The 17,820-nt window shown below is 43.7% G+C and overlaps 1 protein-coding gene across 1 annotated transcript in view; it reads left to right on the top strand.

Moving 5' to 3' along the window:
* Positions 1 to 17,820, top strand: part of RETREG1 (reticulophagy regulator 1) — a 131,076-nt gene that overhangs the window by 39,208 nt on the left and 74,048 nt on the right. Inside the window, exon 3 of the mRNA XM_025923750.2 lies at positions 1,866 to 1,896. Coding sequence (XP_025779535.2) covers positions 1,866 to 1,896 — 31 coding nt within the window. The remainder of the gene's footprint in view (positions 1 to 1,865; positions 1,897 to 17,820) is intronic.

The raw sequence follows: 17,820 nt of genomic DNA, 5'->3' as shown, positions 1-17,820 counted from the left end.
GTATTTGAGGCAGCTTGTGAGGAACATAAAAAACAAGGCTATTTTTAAAAGGTGTAAGTAGAGGAATAGATTCTAATATGGTGACCATAATTGAGCAACAGATTGATCCCTGTGCTTACTGGCAGCCAAGGTAAAAAGGGAACCTAGATCCACTGAATAATTCTAATAGTCTGATGAAAGAATGCAAGCAATTTCAAGAAACTTTTTTCTTCCCTGGGACTAAATTTTAAGAATTTATCACACAGATCTCCCTCCCTCCCTCCCTCCCTTTCTTTCTTTCTTTCTTTCTTTCTTTCTTTCTTTCTTTCTTTCTTTCTTTCTTCCTCCTCCCTCCCTCCTTCCCTTCCTCCCTTCCTCCCTCCCTCCCTCCCTCCCTCCCTTCCTTCCTTCCTTCCTCTCTTTTTCTTTCTTTCTCTTAATTTCTTTCTTTCTTTCTTTCTTTCTTTCTTTCTTTCTTTCTTTCTTTCTTTCTTTCTTTCTTTCTTTCTTTCTTTCTTTCTTTCTTTCCTCCTCCCTCCCTCCTTCCCTTCCTCCCTTCCTTCCTTCCTTCCTTCCGTCCAAAGTAGGCTCCATGCCCAGCATGGAGCCCAATGTGGGACTTGAACTCACAGCCCTGAAATCAAGACCTGAGCTGAGACCAAGAGTCACCTGCTCTTAACCAACTCTTAGCCACCCAGGCACCCCTAATAGATCTTTGATAGGGGATACTGAAGAACAAAAGGGACAACATCTTTGGAAAGATGGAAAAATGCAGAAACCACCTCATGGCCATTTCTAATATCCATTAAAACTGGCAGCTGGGTGTATAATATTAAGATACAGTGCAATGAAGAAAGTAAGCCCATCAAGAAAGCAAATGAGAGGGGCTCCTGGGTGGCTCAGTCGGTTGAGCATCCGACTTTGGCTCAGGTTATCATCTCACGGTTCACAAGTTTGAGTCCCATGTCAGGCTCTGTGCTGACAGCTCTGAGCCTGGAGCCTGCTTCGGATTCCCTGTCTCCTTCTCTCTCTGTTCCTCCCCCACTCGTACTCTGTGTCTGTCTCTCTCAAAAATAAATAAACATTAAAAAATTTTTTTAAAAAGCAAATGAGATCCAAGTATGCATTTTTTTTCTGTTGATTTCACTTGAGCCTCAACATAAGCTCAAAATACCTAAAGGATGAATAGATAAAAAGCTCCTTTCTCAAATCACTGTTGTCTCAGTTCTCCTTTTGTCAGTACCATTTCAAAGCCCACCGTAAATGGCACCTCTGTTATTGGGACTGTCTCGAGCAGCCATACTCTCTCTCTCTCCCTCCATACACCGCCTCAGTGCATGCTAGGTCTGCCCCACTGAACACTCAAGTCTCCGAGGCAGGACCATGTGTGATACAGGGTTCCATCTCCCAAGGCACCTATCCAAGTGTTTTACAAATAGCAGGCTCTGAAATACTCGTGGACACATTGCCTGAATTAATTCTGGTACCAGAGGTGTATACTGAATGGTGTGATAATTTCTAGAGTTGAAAGATCTAAGCATTCTGTTTTATTTTATTTTATTTTTTAATTTTAAATAAAAATTTAATGTTTGTTTTTGGGAGAGAGAGACAGAGCACAGGCAGGAGAGGGACAGAGAGAGAGGGAAACAGAGAATCTGAAACAGGCTCCAGGCTCTGAGCTGTCAGCACAGAGCCCGACGTGGGGCTGGAACTCACGAGCTATGAGATCATGACCTGAGCCGAAGTCGGACGCTTAACCGACTGAGCCACCCAGGCGTCCCAACATCTACGCATTTTTGATAGCTCAGAAGATTTCTGCGTTGAGAAATGCTTCGAGAGAAAAACGCCTCCATTAATGTTTCATTCTTTGCCTCTCCTTGTTGCAGGTGCACAGTTGTGGAGAAGCCTCAGTGAAAGGTAGGGAACTTGGTTTCCAATGTCATGGCTAATGGAGGGCAGGTGACTGCACCTCCCAGATGTCCAGTGGGTTCAAATACATAGTTGGTTCTCTCCTTCTTTAAAATGGACTTTATTTTTTAGAGCAGTTGAGATGTACAGACAAATTGAAAAGATAGTACAGGGTTCCCATATAGAGATAGTACACCCCCACCTTTCTTCTGTTAACATTATTACATTACCATGATGTATGTGTGATGATTAATGAGACAGTAGTCAATATATTCCTATTAACTAAATGTCCACACTGTGTGCAGATTTCCCTAGTTTTTGCCCAATGTTCTTTTTTTTTTTTTTTGTTCTAGAATCCCGTCCAGGATTCCTCAATGTGTTTCATAGTCGTGTCTCCTTCCGCTCCTCTTGGCTGTGACAGTTTCTCAGACTTTTCTTGTTTTTGGCGACCTTGATAGTTTTGAGGAGTCCTAGTCAAGTATATTATAGAACCCCCCTTTACTCTGGGGTTATGGGTTTTGGGGAGAAGCCAACAGGGGTGAAGTGCCATTTCCATCGCTCCGTGTCAAGGGTGCTTCCCATTGGCGTGATGTATCACTCACGATGCTAACCTTGACCACCTGGCCAAAGTGGTGCTTGTCAGGTTTCTCCAAGTTGGTTATGGGTGTCTGTTTGGGAAATCAAATGAAGACCAGAAGGCTATTGATGAGAACAGGACCAGAGAGTGATCTGAAAGTGTGGTGACGGTGGTGCCCTTGTGGCTTGCAGGCCACTCTAGGCGTGACCCCGCCCCTGGCCTGGCAGTACAGGTCCCAGCTCCCAGTCCTGTTTGTTGCAGGCACGCTGGAGCTCCTTGGGCATGTCCTGGCCTTCTGTGCACGTGCAGAGAGTGACCCGGCTCCCTAATTTGGGGCAGGGGGAAGATTCCACCCAGTGGGCTAGTGTGATTTCACAGGAATCTTAAAAAGCACTTTGTGCTCTCTGGCGAGTAGCCTTTCAGATTTACTGGTACTTATTTTGACCCGTGAAGGTATCGCATGCCTGCTTTTCTAGAGGCCTTGCCGTCCAAGCCCTTCTAGCATAGCCTAGAACACGTTGCCTGTTTAGAAGCTATTGGAGTGTTTGATGATGATTTGGAAAAAAGTATCAGCGAGCACAGCAGGACCCAGGGACCCCCTTTGCCAGCGCACTGGCTTTGGTCAGGGAGTGAATAGCACCTTATAACATGCCTTTTGTGTAGATTTGTAATATTTCACTACTTTGGGAAAGTGCCCGTGTGCCCCCAGAGAAGGCGTGATCATGGAAATAACCTTTTCAAGGAAGGGTCTCATTCACTTCAGAATTGCCCAGATACGTATTCAATTCACCCCCATCCCCCCCCCCCCCCACCAGCTGATGATCTTGCCAAGTTCTCTCTGGGCCTCAGTTTCTCATCTGCTGACTGAGGAGGTAAGAGAGACAATAGTTTCAAATATCCCTCCCAGCCGTAAAGAGTCTGTAATACAACTTGAGGGGTTTGTTGTGTTGGAGATGTTGTGATTTATAATAAGAATATAGATTTGGTCTTTGTCCCCAAGTTTCAAGGACAGAGTCCTAAAACCTTTGCAGTTTCCTAATTATTGAGAGAAAGGTGTCTTTTGTCCATGTTAATGAAGTGGCTTTTCCACCACACCTAAGGACCGGTGCGGGGAGGAGGGGGAAGGGTTGGTTGGCTGGGGAATTAACCTTGTGATTTGAGGTTTGGAACTTTCAGTCCCTCCCCCTTTCTCTGGGGAGCGGGGAGGGGGCTGCAGGTTGAATCAACCATCCATGGCCAATGATTTGATCAATTGTGCCTGTGTAATGAATCTCCGTAAAACCCAAGGGACAGTGTTTGGAGAGCTCCCAGGTTGGTGAACACCCAGAGATTTGTGGGGAGCAGCACTGTTTCCCCGCACCTTGCCCCATGCTTCTCTTCCATCTGGATGTTCCCGAGTCACATCTTTTGTAACAAAACCGTAATCTCGTAAATAAAATGCTTCTGAGTTCTGGGAGCCCCTCTAGCAAATTCATGGAACCAAGGCAGGGAGGGGGTCGTTGGAACCTCCAGTCTGTAGCCAGTTGGTCAGAAGTGTGGGTGACTGCCTGGGCTTGTGAATGGCACCTAAGTGGGGGAAGAGGGCCGGAATTTTGTCGGACTGAGCCCTTGACCTGTGGAGTCTGACGCTATCCCCAGGTAGATAATGTCAAAATCAAGGTGACTTGTAGAACACTCAGCTGGTGACCTGGAGTCTCTAGGTGGTTCGGTCAACATCCCCCTCCTGCAATCCACCCCACCCCCCACCCCCCAGGTCAGAATTGGTACTAGAATTATAGTTGGTGATCAGAAATGGGAGCAAAGAATCATTCCTGTTTCTTTCTTATTGTTATTACGTGTTTGTTTGGCCAAGGACTCTTTCAAAGTGATTTAATCCACCACAGAAGGGATACTTCCTGATATTTTTTTCGCTGCAGTTTCTATTGTGTCATTGTATTCTGTTCTCTTTTCATCATGGAGATGTGGAATTAAAATATTTATTCCTCTAATTTCTTTGATATGTTGCTTGCAGTGATTCCTGGTGTCTCGTGCTGGGTAGTGCTTGTGTTTTTAACATCGAAAAATTCAAAACCACTTTCTTTGAAGGATAGAAAGCAGTGCTGTGTAAGAGGATCTTTGGAGGCAGAGAGGCGCCATTTTGCTCATGTGCGCCGCGGGGGGTTAGGGTCTTTGCACTTCCTGGTTACTTTGTCCTGTGTCGCATATTGCTAGTGGTTTGTGCTCAGTCTCACAATGGGCCAGGCCTTCTCTCTGTGGGGCTTTAACTGCTTCGTTGAAAGATCATTAAGTTCACTGTAAAAAGGTAAATCAAGTAATGGACATTCTCTCTTCGTAATGCCATCGTAATGCTTTTAAATGAAAAAGGAGCCCCTTGAAAATGGAACCTTTGTGTACTATTGGTGGGGACGTAAATTGGTTGCAGCCACTATGGAAGACAGGATGGAGGTTCCTACAAAATTAAAAAGAGAATTACCATATGTGTGAATTACCATATGATCCAGCATCCCGCTTCTGGGCATATGCCCGAAGGAAATGGGCTCACTCTTGCAAAGACGTGCCTGGAACAGCATGGTTATTGCAGCATCATGCACAACAGCCCAGATGTGGAAACAGCCTAAGCCTCCCATTGGTGGACAAATGGATAAACAGGTACATATATACAATGGAATATTATTTAGCCATAAAAGCAGAAGGAGATTCCGCTATTTGTGTGAAATAAGTCTAAATGAAATACTGTATGATCTCACTTATATGTGGCCTCTAAAAAAGCTGCTGATAAAAATGGTGAGGAGATTGGGAGTTGCCAGGGGCTGGGAGGGGAGGGAAACGAGGAGATGCGGCCTAAGGGCATACACTTGCAGGTGGAAGCCCCGGGAATCCTGGGGATCTAATGTGAAGCATCGCTACTCTGGTTAACAGCGCCATATAGTAGACTCCAAAGTTACCGAGAGTAGACCTTCTATGTTCTCACCACCACCACAACAAAATGACAGTTGTGTGAGGCGAGGGGTGTGTTAACCACCTGTGTGGTAATCCCTTCACAATTTATATGTGTATTAAGCCATCATATCGTACACGGTAAACTTCTGCGATGTTACATATCAACTGTATTCTCAATAAAGCCGAAGAAAAGGGACCTCCTTCCTTCCCTGTAGTCTAATGGCTTCTTCTTTCACAGACTTGTCACTTCCTCCCGGGGAAAATATGCTTCTGTCAGTGAAGCCGAAAGTATTTCTCTCAAAATTTCGCATGAAGATGGTGACGTGTGTGTATACTTACACACGTGTGTAGTTTCTCTGGACATTTAACAAAGGCTGTTCCTAGTGTTCACGTGGGTGTTACTTGTAAACGATGGTAAAGCCAGCATCTAGTCTGACGTGGTCATCAGTAATGAAAGCTGGATAATTTTAATCAGATGCTACTCACAGAACGGCTTTTGTACCTGGAAAGTTGATTTGGTGAAAATGTGGTTCATAGTGTTTCAGTTCTGAGAAGGGCTCGTGCTTGACCTATTTCCTTAATGAACAGTTAACACTGACTCTACAGCCTGGACAGGGTGTTTCCAGAGCAGTCTGTCAACTGAACCCAATTCACATCTTAGGGCTCATTCCTAGTATTGAAATGCAACCTGACCCTTAGCGTCATAAGGGCTTTTTATTTCTGCACGTGACTGTGGCAGCTGACTGAATAAAATCATCTGTTAACAAAGGACATGTTGTCCACATTGCCTTTTAAAAACCTAAAATTGTTTTTATTTTGGCCAGGTTTTTCAAAGTGTAAGTTTGACAGAAATGACTTGCCTATATAGAGCGATCATTCAAAATTTCTTTACAGAGTTCTTTAATGGTTTTGTACGTTATAACCAGATTAAGGAGCTATTCGCATCAGAAAACTTCTTTTATTGTTCGGTTCCAATTTACAGAAAATATCTTTTTTTTTTTCTTCCATGGCAACTAAAGAGTTTGAAAATTATGGCTGAGAGCGCTGGGATTTCCTACCAGACATCCTTGGAATCCCGATGTCTGTAGCAATGTGTCCTTCACAGGAATTGGGGAGTGGCTTTCCAGTGACTCATGAGGACACCAGGTCTACTCTGCCTTACCTGGAGTTGACTGCGCAGGGGCATAGCAGAGAATTAACAGTCAGGGTTTCTAGAGCCAGCAGGGATTAGCAAGAGTTGTGAGCTTTTTGCCTGGATCTTGGTCACATGGTCGAGGTGCTGGCTTGTCTCGGACTCCCCTGCCGTCAGGAGAAATAGTTGTGTGGCCCCACTGCGAGGGATGAAATGCCTTTCTGCCTTGTCAGCTTCCTGATAACTGCCAGTCAGAACATTCTAGCTGGTTCTATTACTATTATTATTATTATTGTTGTTATTATTGTTGTTGTTGTTGTTGTTATTATTATTATTATTATTATTATTATTATTATTATTATTTTGCCCCCAGCGAAAAGGAGCCAAGAATCTTTGATTGCAAAACCCAAGTCCTGAGCTTGCCCCGGCTCATATGCCCAGAACAAATTGGAGTGTTTAAGAAAGGGATGTCTAATTAATTAAATCCTTGAGCACGACATTCTGTGTCTGTTAAAAGTGAAAAGTCATCTACCATTTGCTAAATTGCCTCTTCTGAGGAATAGAATTTAGTGTGAAAACCGCATTTTCGGTTATTTATGAATCATCCTTACTTATCAAAATTGCATAGAGAAGGTGAACTACTAAGTAAAAAGCATTGAACATGGTATCTTATTTGGTGTCCTTTCTTTGCCGGTAGACACAGGAACAGTATCGACTCATACATTGAAAATAGTCGATTTTACAGTTTGGGCATTTTTGAGTGTGCCTAAAAGTGACCTTGTAACTTGTGTTTTGTAACCTTGTCCCTGTACCTTTGTAATAAGGCATAATATTGAAATCTGTATTTTTTCAATTTAATTTCAGCCAGAAGTGTAGACAGGGAGCCACATCTCCATGAGCTTTGAAACACAGCTTTGCCGGGGTGCCTGGGTGGCTCAGTTGGTTAAGCCTACGAATTCAGCTCAGATCATGATCTCACTGTTCGTGAGTTCGAGCGCCGTGTCGGGCTCTGTGCTGACAGCTTGGAGCCTGGAGCCTGCTTCAGATTCTGTGTCTCCCACTCTCTCTGCCCCTCCCCTGCTCACACTCTGTCTCTCTCAAAAATAGACATAAAAAAATAAAGAATTTTGCTGTGAAGGATACATTTGATTGAATTAAATTATTTAGTTTAGAAAAAATATGCAATTAAATTCAGGTAAGTATATCTGAGTGTGGGTAAGTCCTCGGCTGATGATGTCTGGACTGGCCTGGGAATGAAACACTACTATTCAAGTCTCTATCCTGCCAAAATAAAAATCCAAATAGGCTTTTATTCCCTTTTTTCCCCCCAAAATAATAATTGAGCACTATTCTGTAGTCATGCATTGTACAATGGAGAGTCAAAGCCCTTTTCTTCCTCTCTGTCGGGAAAGAACAGCCCCATTCAGTGACTGATAGATAGCGAGCTCTCAGCCAGAGCTGCTGAGACTTGGTCTGGAAAGTTTCTCGAGTTCTTCATCCGGATTCCGATCTGTTGGATTCATTTTTTAAAATTGTGCTTTGAAAATTAGACCAGTTTGAAGACCAGTATGAAACAAAGGACTCTAAGCAGTTTTTAAAGCTAGTTTGGAGGAAGGACACGATACGGAGAATTCTGCCGCTTCTCTCTCCACCGTCAATGGTGTATATATACACATACAAAACTATGTACAAATTTTTGAAAATGGCTCCTGCCAGACATTTAGGGGCCGTTCTTGTCTCTCAGGAGTCCGTCAAACTAAAGTAGGGCACATGGGTTGAATGTGAGTTCCAGAGAAAAGCGCTCCCTGAAATTGACATGGACCCTCCTGACGGCAGCCGATACATTTCTTGAAGCATTAAAAATAAAACCAAACAGGAAGTGCATTTCACAGCCCACTGGCTTCACTGACAAGGGCAGTAAATCGTTAGACCTGTTTCTGGTCGCGGATTCCTTTCATGAGTAGCATAGTCTCCTCGTATCCAGGCAGATTTATCAAGTCAAAACCTGGACAGAAAACCAGGGGTCAGGGCTTCCTGAGTCTGGAGAGCAACCATCAGGGGAGCCCTAAGTGACTTAAAACTCAGGGCTCCTTAAGTGAAAGGCACTCAATATTATGTTTTCTTATAATTTACAATTATTGTGTATGATAGTTTCTTTTCTTTAAATTAATGTCACTCCGTAATCGGTTTATAACGTGAGTTCAGTCACCCCCGTTTTTAGAATTATTTTAGAGCTGCTTCATATTTGCATACTTAAAAGTGTGAGTACGCTGCCATTTCCCATGTCAGCACCTTGAGTCCCTACGAACACTTGAAAGCAGATGAAAATTTCAACTCCGATCATTTTAATCCATGTTTCAGTTTCTCTTAACCCCATGCTTATTGGATTTGATTAGGTAGTAGATCCTGAGTTATTGAGGGTTTGAAAATGTAATTCATTTATAAATATATTTTAAAAATTAAGCTAGACTAATTAATGCTGCCTTCTAGCATTCTTGCTTCATTAGATTTTAATAACCGGAGAAAGAAGAATGATTAGTGGTTAACACTTCTCTTAACTTACCCTGGCCTATGTTGCGGTTATTTGAATATAAATTAAGACTTCACAGACAGTTGGAAGTTTCTATCTGCCTCTCGGTCTCTTTAATTTTTCTTTTTTCATGCCTTTCTGTCTCTTTCTCTTGGGTCTCTCTCTGCCTCTCTTTTGTTCCTCTCTGTTTCTTGGTATTTTTTTTTTTCTCTTTGTCTCTCTCTCTTTTTTTTTTTTCTTTTTCTTTTTTTCTTTTTAGGTCATTCCTGGGAAAGGAAATCTGGGGTTTTTTTTCCTATTTTTTTTTTCTCTTTGTCTCTTTCTTTACTGTTCCCAAACATGTCTATTTATAATCCTGCTTGCCTAGTAGCATTTAAAATATATTTTCCCCCTGATTTTAAAAGTAGTACCCACTAATATAGAACACTAAAAATCTAGGAAACCTGTAAAGAAGAAAACCTAAATCCTGTAGAAATCCACCACCCAGAAATTAAACTCACTTCCAGTTTTGTTTGTTTTCTTCCAGTCTTTTCATGAAACTATATGTGTGGGTTTGTTCATTCATCCTTTCAAACAGACTTTTATTGAGTGCCTTAATTGCTGGTACTTCTAGGCATCTGTGGAAGAAAAAAAAACAACAAACTCGTTCCTCCTGGAGTTCATATTCTAGTGACTGAGCCAGAAGATAAATTGCTACACTACGTAATGTTACATGGTGAACCACGTTTAAGGAAACTAAACCCAGATGAAGGGATTAGGGTGTGTGAGGGTGGGCAGGGAGGGATGAATTATAATCAAGTGCTCGAGAAAGACTTCACTGAGGATTTTTGAGCAAAGACTAGAAAGTGAGTTGTGAGTCCTGTCTGAATAAAGAGCTTCTAGGCTCTGGGAACACTCAGTGCAAAGGCCCTGAGGCAGGAGCTATAGATGCGGGTGATTTTTTTATTTTACACTGTAAGTTTTTTTTTTTTTTTTTAAGCAGCCATAGTAACTGGGATAAATGGGATATTATGCAGTTAATTAAGACCATGTTATAGAAGAGGATTTAGTGATATGAAAATTTCCCCTTTGTTGCTAATTGTGTAAAAAAGAAACCCAAAAAACTATAGGTTTAAATAAGTACGGGAAGGTATAATGTACGGTGCCTCATAATTATTTGCTGTCACATACGTGGTGTCTCTGTGTGAGGGGAATACAGGTGATTTTTATTTTCTTGATTTGGCTTACCCTTACTACGTTTCTCTCTCTGTAGTGAACACGGTAGCTTTTATCATGAAGAGAGACAGTGGGGGGGGGGGTCCCTCATCACGCAGGATGAGGTCTGTGACTGTGCATGTTGGAGGCGACTCAACAGAAGGCTGCAGGCAGTCAGTTTGCCCAAGTGCCTAATGGCTCCGGCTCCAGAGCTGCCGTCCAGAGACAGGGCTCTGGTTACCAGGAGAGGGACTGGCACGGCCCAGTCATTGGAAACAAAGGTCAGGGCCGAAGTCCAGAGACGCAGCTGGGCTCAAAGGAAGGCTGGAGCCTCAGAAATCAGAGGCATGACAGGGGGGCCCTGCTCAGGCCAAGTGCCACTTCACGCCGAGTCTCATGGGATTGGGGTGAAGAAGAAGTGGTCATGTGTTGTGAAGTAATAAACCGAAGCGATTGACTTCCAAGATCAGGCGGTGTCCGAGGGGTGGAGTAAAAGTTCTAGAATTCTTCCTTTCTGAGACTTTGCCACAGGCCCGAGGTTGAGCCTCCAGGCATAGGTGAGGGGTCTAACCGCATAGTCTCATGATTGAGGCATGCTCCGAGAGAGCTTTTACTTCAGCAAGATTTGGAAACTCTTTGTATCATCCAGACTAGGATTTGTATCTCTATCCTTGTGCTCCCGATGATAATCTTTGGGCAATTTAAGCAAGAATGAATCTGAGAAGACGTTATGTTCTCTCGTGAACGACCCATCCCAGCCAAGTTCTGTATATGTAAATATACATACATTGAAATTACATATACATGTGTTCCCAATTTTTTTTTTTTTTGCGGTCTATAAAAATGGTACCGTATTTATGTAGCCTTCTAGAACTAATGTCGTAACACTAAACATTTTTCAAAAAGATTAATCCACGTTGCTGTGTATAGCTGTGGTTCGTTCTAGGTTGCTGCTGTAGAATATCCTACCATGTGACCATACCACAGTTTATTTTTACGTGTTTTCTTTTCATTGGACGTTGGGCATTTTCTTTCACCAGACTGTTCACTGCTTCTTTGAGTTTCTGAGTTTACTCTGGCAGTATGAAAAAAATCGCAAAAAGAAGAAAGGTAAATGCCTAACACATAAAGTAAATAGTTTCTTAAGCCAGAATACTGTATATTTGAAAGCGTGTGTGATATCTGTACCAACCTATTGAAGAATTACTCTCTTCTTGTTACATGGCACTGTTCACACGGGTGTAGGCCGCCACTAGAGGGCGTGTGAGGGAGGGGACATCAGCCTATTCTAGAAGCTAGAAATGCCCTGGCTGCTGTTGAAACTTAGCTGCCTGGCAAGTTTTCAGGACTTGCACATTTCAGAGCAAAAATATTTGCGTCGCTGCAGTTACAAGAAGAAAATCCAATGATAGGTTATGTCTGTATGTGTGCATGTGCACGCATGGGTAGGATGCACATATATTTGAATATAGGAGGAATGAACAAGGACAAAAAGTAGTGACAAGGTCATATCTGTGGGGATAGGACAGACCGGCTGAGGAGGACATTGACATACAAATGGCCCAAACCAGTGGCAAATGCCTATGCTGCTTAGTTTAGAAACAAGCTGGTGATGTGCGAGGCCGCGGAGAACTCAGTGGTACTTTGAGTTCATCCTTTTCCTGCTTATTTCTGTCTAATGTCTCGGGGAGTCTTCTGCGTGTTCTTCATTATGTGCTCTCCAGAGTCTCCTCTTCCCTCACCTGTCCCTGACGTAGAACTTTCTCCTCTCTTGGAAATGAAATGCACGGATTCCTACCCCCCCACCCCCAGAGCTCTACGTAACCTTGAATAGGGAACCTTAGAAAATGGCTTCATTTGCTCTTGTGTGAAGAGAAGACTTCTTGGTGAGCTGTTGGCCCCCGGGCACGAATTGACCTGTCAACTATTGAGGGCAAAGGTCCCTGCTTGTCATAAAAGCATGCAAAAGAAACGGCTGTCAAAGGTTTTCCTCAGGACCTGGGAGTATTTGTGGTAGAATGCACACCTCCCTCTTCCAGCACCACCATCAAAGTTTCCACCTCCCAACACCCAGCGCCTGGGTGTGACTGTGTTCCTTATACAACAAAAGGGACTTTGCAGATGAGATTGAGTTAAGGGTCTTTAAGATGGGAAGAGGATCCTGGATTATCCAGGTAGGCCAGTGTATTCACAAGGGTCTTTTTTAAAGCTTATTTGTTGTGAGAGAGAAAACATGAGCAGGGGAGGGGCAGAAAGAGAGGGGGAGAGAGAGAATCCCAAGCAGGCTCTGCACCATCAGCCTGGAGCCCAGTGCAGGGCTCGAACCCCCGAACCACCAGATCATGATCTGAGACCAAATCAAGAATCAGACGCTTTACTGATGTGAGCCACCCAGGCGCTCCCACAAGGGTCTTTATAAGAGGGAGGCAGGTGGTCAGAGAGGGGAGAGATGCTATGCTGTCGGCTGAGTAGATGGAACACGGGGCCACGGGGCCTCAGAGCCAGGAATGCAGGCCGCCTCTGTGAAGCGCAGGAGAGCAGGAAACAGACTCTCCCCCAGAGCCTCTAGAAAGAATGCGGCTCAGCAGACACACTTTAGATTCTCATCACCAGAACTGAGGGAAGATCAGTGTGTGGTTTTCAGCCACCAAATTTGGTAATTCATTACAGCAGCAGTGGGAAACAGTGTTCCTTATCCCGTGAAAGAACCAGCCCTGTTAGACAATGTTGAGGGTGCATTTGCCAACTCACATCTCCGTCCACTGAAGAAATGCACTTTGACCCCAGTTTGTGGGAGAACTGCCTCCTGAAACAAGGAGGCTGGAGCACCAGCCAGAGCGGTCCAGTTGAAGAAGCACCAGACAGGGAGCCCAGAATGGGCCTGGAAGAATGCTCCCAATGGACAGGTAGGAATAAGAGAGCTCGGAAAGGGAAACATGTGGTCAAGAAGGGTCTTGGAGACGCCACGCTTGGAGGCCAGCAGCAAAGAGAGTTTCGAGGAGGAGGCTGTAAATGGTGTTCTGAGAGTTCTGGCCCCAGAGGGCCACTGGGTTATATAAAAAAGTTTGTAGAGGGGGCGCCTGGGTGGCTCAGTCGGTTAAGCGGCCGACTTCGGCTCATGTCATGATCTCTTGGTCCCTGAGTTCAAGCTCCGCATCGGGCTCTGTGCTGACAGCTCAGAGTCTGGAGCCTGTTTCAGATTCTGTGTCTCCCTCTCTCTGACGCTCCCCTGTTCATGCTCTGTCTCTCACTGTCTCAAAAATAAAATAAAAAAAAAAAAAGTTTGTAGAGAACTGTATAAAGAATTTTTCTTAATGTTTGTCTAGTTTTGAGAGGTAAGGGGAGGAGGGGCAGAGAGAGGGAGACACAGAATCCGAAGCAGGCTCCAGGCTCTGAGCTGTCAGCACAGAGCCCGATGCCGAGTTTGAACTCACAAACTGTGAGCTCGTGACCTGACCCAAAGACGGCCCTTAACCGACTGAGCCACCCAGGCACCCCTATGGAGAACTGTGTAAATAGTTCCCCATGCCTTTTGTTTATATGTGTGGAAGAGGCAGAGACTTTTTGGAGAGGAAAACCAAATTAAGGAGCTTACAGATAAGATGAGGATTGAGAAAATGGAGGTGGGTAGTGTGAACCACACATTTGAAAATATTGGCAGTGGGTGTGTGAAGAGAAAGCAGCAGTTTGTTTTTGGTTAATTTTTTTTTTTATTGTGGTAAAAGATCCATAATTTACCATGAGTGACAGTACGTTCACCGTGTCATGCAACCATCGCCACCGTCTGGTTCCAGAATATCTCCTCACCCTCAAAGGAAACCCATAACCTTTGAGCCGTCACTCCCCATCCCTCTTCCCTCTAGCTCCTGCCAACCACGAATCCGCTTTCTGTCTCTGTGGGTTTGAACATCTCATTCTAGATGTTTCATGTAAATAAACCATACGATAATGGGACCTTGTTTTGTCTGGCTTCTTTCGCTTAGCATAATGTTCTTAAGGTTCATCCGTCTCGTGGCGTATGTCAGTACTTAATTCTTTCGTATGGCTGAAAACTACTCCGTTATTTGGATATACCACATGTCGCTTGCGTAGTCATCAGTTGGTGGACGTTATGGTTGTTTCTGCCTTTGGGCTGTTGTGAACGGGGAGCAGCTTGGTTCTATCTTGTTTGGTTTTGTTTTCCGAGCGGGGAACTGTGACCCTGTGGGTGAAGGAGGGTGTGTGGCCCGGCAGGACTGCTTCGGTCCGGCACACAGCACGTCTGTCTGTCGTTCCTGCCGTCCAGCTGCAGGGGGGGGAGTCTGGACTGTCTCTAGGGGGCAGGGTTCTGTCTGGGGGGAAAGGGGACCTGGGCTAGCGGTTGGCTTCGTTTGTCATCCACACATCCTATGGGAGGACGGATGGCAGCGTCAGGTAACTGGGCCAGTGCCCGATGCCAGAGTAGAAGCTGAGTTCTAGGCAGTGCCCGTGCCTCCAGCAGTGAGAGGGTTGGTTCTGAAGGCAGAACCCAAGAGTGTGCCTTCACTCGTCATCTTAGTCATGCTTCTTATTTATTTTTTAAAGGGGAGAGAATATGCTAGAAGGAGGGAAAGGTGGGGGGGGGCAATGCTATTATTTAGAGGTATCTGGTAAAAGGAGGAAAAACGTGCATGATACGCTACCCTTATTGGGCAGATTGCATTGCCCCTGTGCTATTTGCTAGTTTTTTTGAAGGCTATTCTTACTTGTGCCTGTTTTTAAAACCTGAACAACTGGGAGGGAGAACTTATAATCCTGTAGTCATTTGGCTTGTATTCTTAGAGAGTATTTTTAAACGCTAACTTTCAGAGCCATCTCATGTCATTTAAAACACAAGAAGTGCTTTCACTATTCATTTCTCCTGATCTGCCAATTTTAGATTTTGAATAGTATTTTTACTTCCACTGAAACACTTTTTTTTTCCCCCCAGATCTGTTTCTTGGTGTTTGTCTGAATTTTTTTTTGGTGAGTTGTCATTATCTTTATTAAAACGAGTGATGATATATTTTCAGTCATGACTCAAGAGTCATCTGCTATGGAAAGAAAACTGAATTCCAAAGCTTATCAAGCTAAACATCCTCAACTCAGAAATGGATGTTTATTTTGAATAAATTGCACATTTAAATATTTTTCCCCCCTGAGGCTAAGTTGAAATGAAATCATCTTGCTTTAAAGGGCTTTTCATGGATGCACCATGCTTGAAATATGTAATGAAGACTCAGTAATTGAGAAAATTTTTAAATGAGGCCTCGGTAATTGAAAGAAAAGAAACATATTTCTAAGGAGAGAAATTGATCTACAACTGATTTGAGGTCAAAACAGGAGTATTCTAATCTAGGTCTTGATTAAACTGGAGTAGAAAAAGACGGTCCTCCACAGTCTTGCTTACATATGAGCGTCCAATCGGACCACGTCTACTTGCCTAATGAAAGGGGAGAAGGAATCCGGGTTTGAGGAATGTGTGCTCTTTGTGTGTGCTCTTTGTGTACAGCATATGGAAAGTTAGGGATCAGTTTGTAAGTTTGCTTTTGTTCCTTGGTCAAGGTGCAAAAGTCTCCCAGCAGTGAAAGGAAACATGGCTGGTAAGGAATTTTCTCATGCTGGTTAGACTCTGGGATTGATCATTTAATTAATAGCAAGAAGGTAGTTGGCTAAAATCCTAGAGAAAACTTTGTCTCTATGGTACCGCCGGCTTATTTCTGGACTAGGAGAAAAGCTATTTATTCTCTGCTAAGCAAGTGATTTCAAGACGTAGAGGGAGGCCAGTGAAAAGTTGATACAGCTGCTTTTATTGGAGTCAAGACTCCGATATTGCATCCGTTAATGTTGGCTGAGCTCACCACCTAGACTTTGTGTGAACTCTTGGCCTGAGATTCTCTCTCTGCCCATTTCCCCCATTTCTCCCTTTTGGATTTAATCACGGGGGGAAATAGAGGGAACTGATTGCTTGATCCGATGCCTAGGAATGCAGAATTAGAGAGGAGGATGAAGCTGCTGGGAAACCAAGCCTGGAAAAGATCTTAATGAAACAAAATCATAAAGACAACCTGTCCAGCACTCAGGGGCCCAGAGAACGGATTATTTGCTAGTCCCTTTCAGTTAAATAGTTAACTGAGGATCATCTTGTGATCCTCCTTCTTTTTAGATACGGAGAAGAAATGTTCCCTTTCATGTTCAGTCACATACTGCCTTCACTCATTTACATTCTGACACTTTTAAAAGATAGCTTGACAGCTACTGCTACGGGTCTGACACTGTGGTAAGGTCTGAGAAGAAGTGGGGGTCATATGGCAGGGTCACCTAACATCAAGATAGTATCAAGAGCAGAGTCATTAGCCGATCCTGATCCCCCTCCCCTCTCCCAACCCTTGAGTCTGATAAATCCTGGCTCCTTATCCATGTTGTATAGGAGGAGAGAATCCAGACAAAGTGTGAAAGTGGATCTATATAAAATATTTTTGGTCAAGAAGGCTATAACACAGCGTTCTCGGGATCTTTAAAATTTTTTATATATTAGTTCACGTGAAGCTAAACAAAAACAGGCTTGATAATAAATACGTCATGGTTCCCTGATTTGCCGTACTTTTCTCTTTATCGAGAAAGGACTTGTCAACGAGGAGGCACTGTTGTGTAGCAAGCATACAAATCTCAGTGGCCTATAGTCAGCATTTATTCCTTGCTCACGTAGCTGTAGACCAGTTGCGCTTCACCTGGTTTGGGTTGGACGTGGCTGCTTTGGGTTGGACGTGGCTGCTTTGGGTTGGACGCGGCTGGTCATGGCTCCAAGCGTTGGGTGTACCTAGGCCTGCTCCTCAGGCTTGCAGCCTTGCTGGACCAGAGGCTATCCCAGGCGAATTGCTCTTGCAAAGACTGTAGGAACCCCAAAGGGCAAACCCAGTCACTCATGCACAGTTCAAGCCTCTGTCTACTAATATCCAGTTGGCCAAAGGAAGTCACATGACCAACTTCAAAGCCAAAAAGAGGAAAATATATCTGGTCACTATAGGCCGTGGCAAGGGTGTGGACCTGTAATACTATTGTTACAGGGAGTGAAGAATCAGGACTCCTAATTTGATCTGGCATTAGGTTTTTTTATTGTTAGAATAAAAACCAATGCAGCTATGTGAAAACTATCCTAACCTATGTTCAGAATATTTTCTGATGTGTTGTATGTATTTTTTTTCATTCATGGGATAAAAAGCTTCTCCGTCTAGTCTCCCTATTTACTTCTGAAGATAATTACTTTAACCACCTTTTCTTAACCCTTAGCATTTATAGGTGCTTTGTAGATTTGGGGCCATAATTATTAGTTTTTCCCAGCACTAATTTTAAGAAGTTTACCTTATTATTCTTCTGTCTTTCAAAACCAGAACAGTTTTACACACTAATAACGAGTATTTGAAATTATTAGCAAATTTGACATTATGATGGCACATCTGTGTGTATTCTTAGATTCAGAGCTATAGGGCTTTCTAAAAGCTACTGTTCTAGGACTGAACATATTGTACATCTTTACCTTTACAGAAGGGTCTCACTGTGCAT

The sequence above is a fragment of the Puma concolor genome, chromosome A1 (genome assembly GCF_028749965.1).
Source record: "Puma concolor isolate L17-30 chromosome A1, mPumCon1.1.hap2, whole genome shotgun sequence".
NCBI lineage: Eukaryota > Metazoa > Chordata > Mammalia > Carnivora > Felidae > Puma > Puma concolor.
This window is presented reverse-complemented; position numbering and strand designations above follow the sequence as displayed.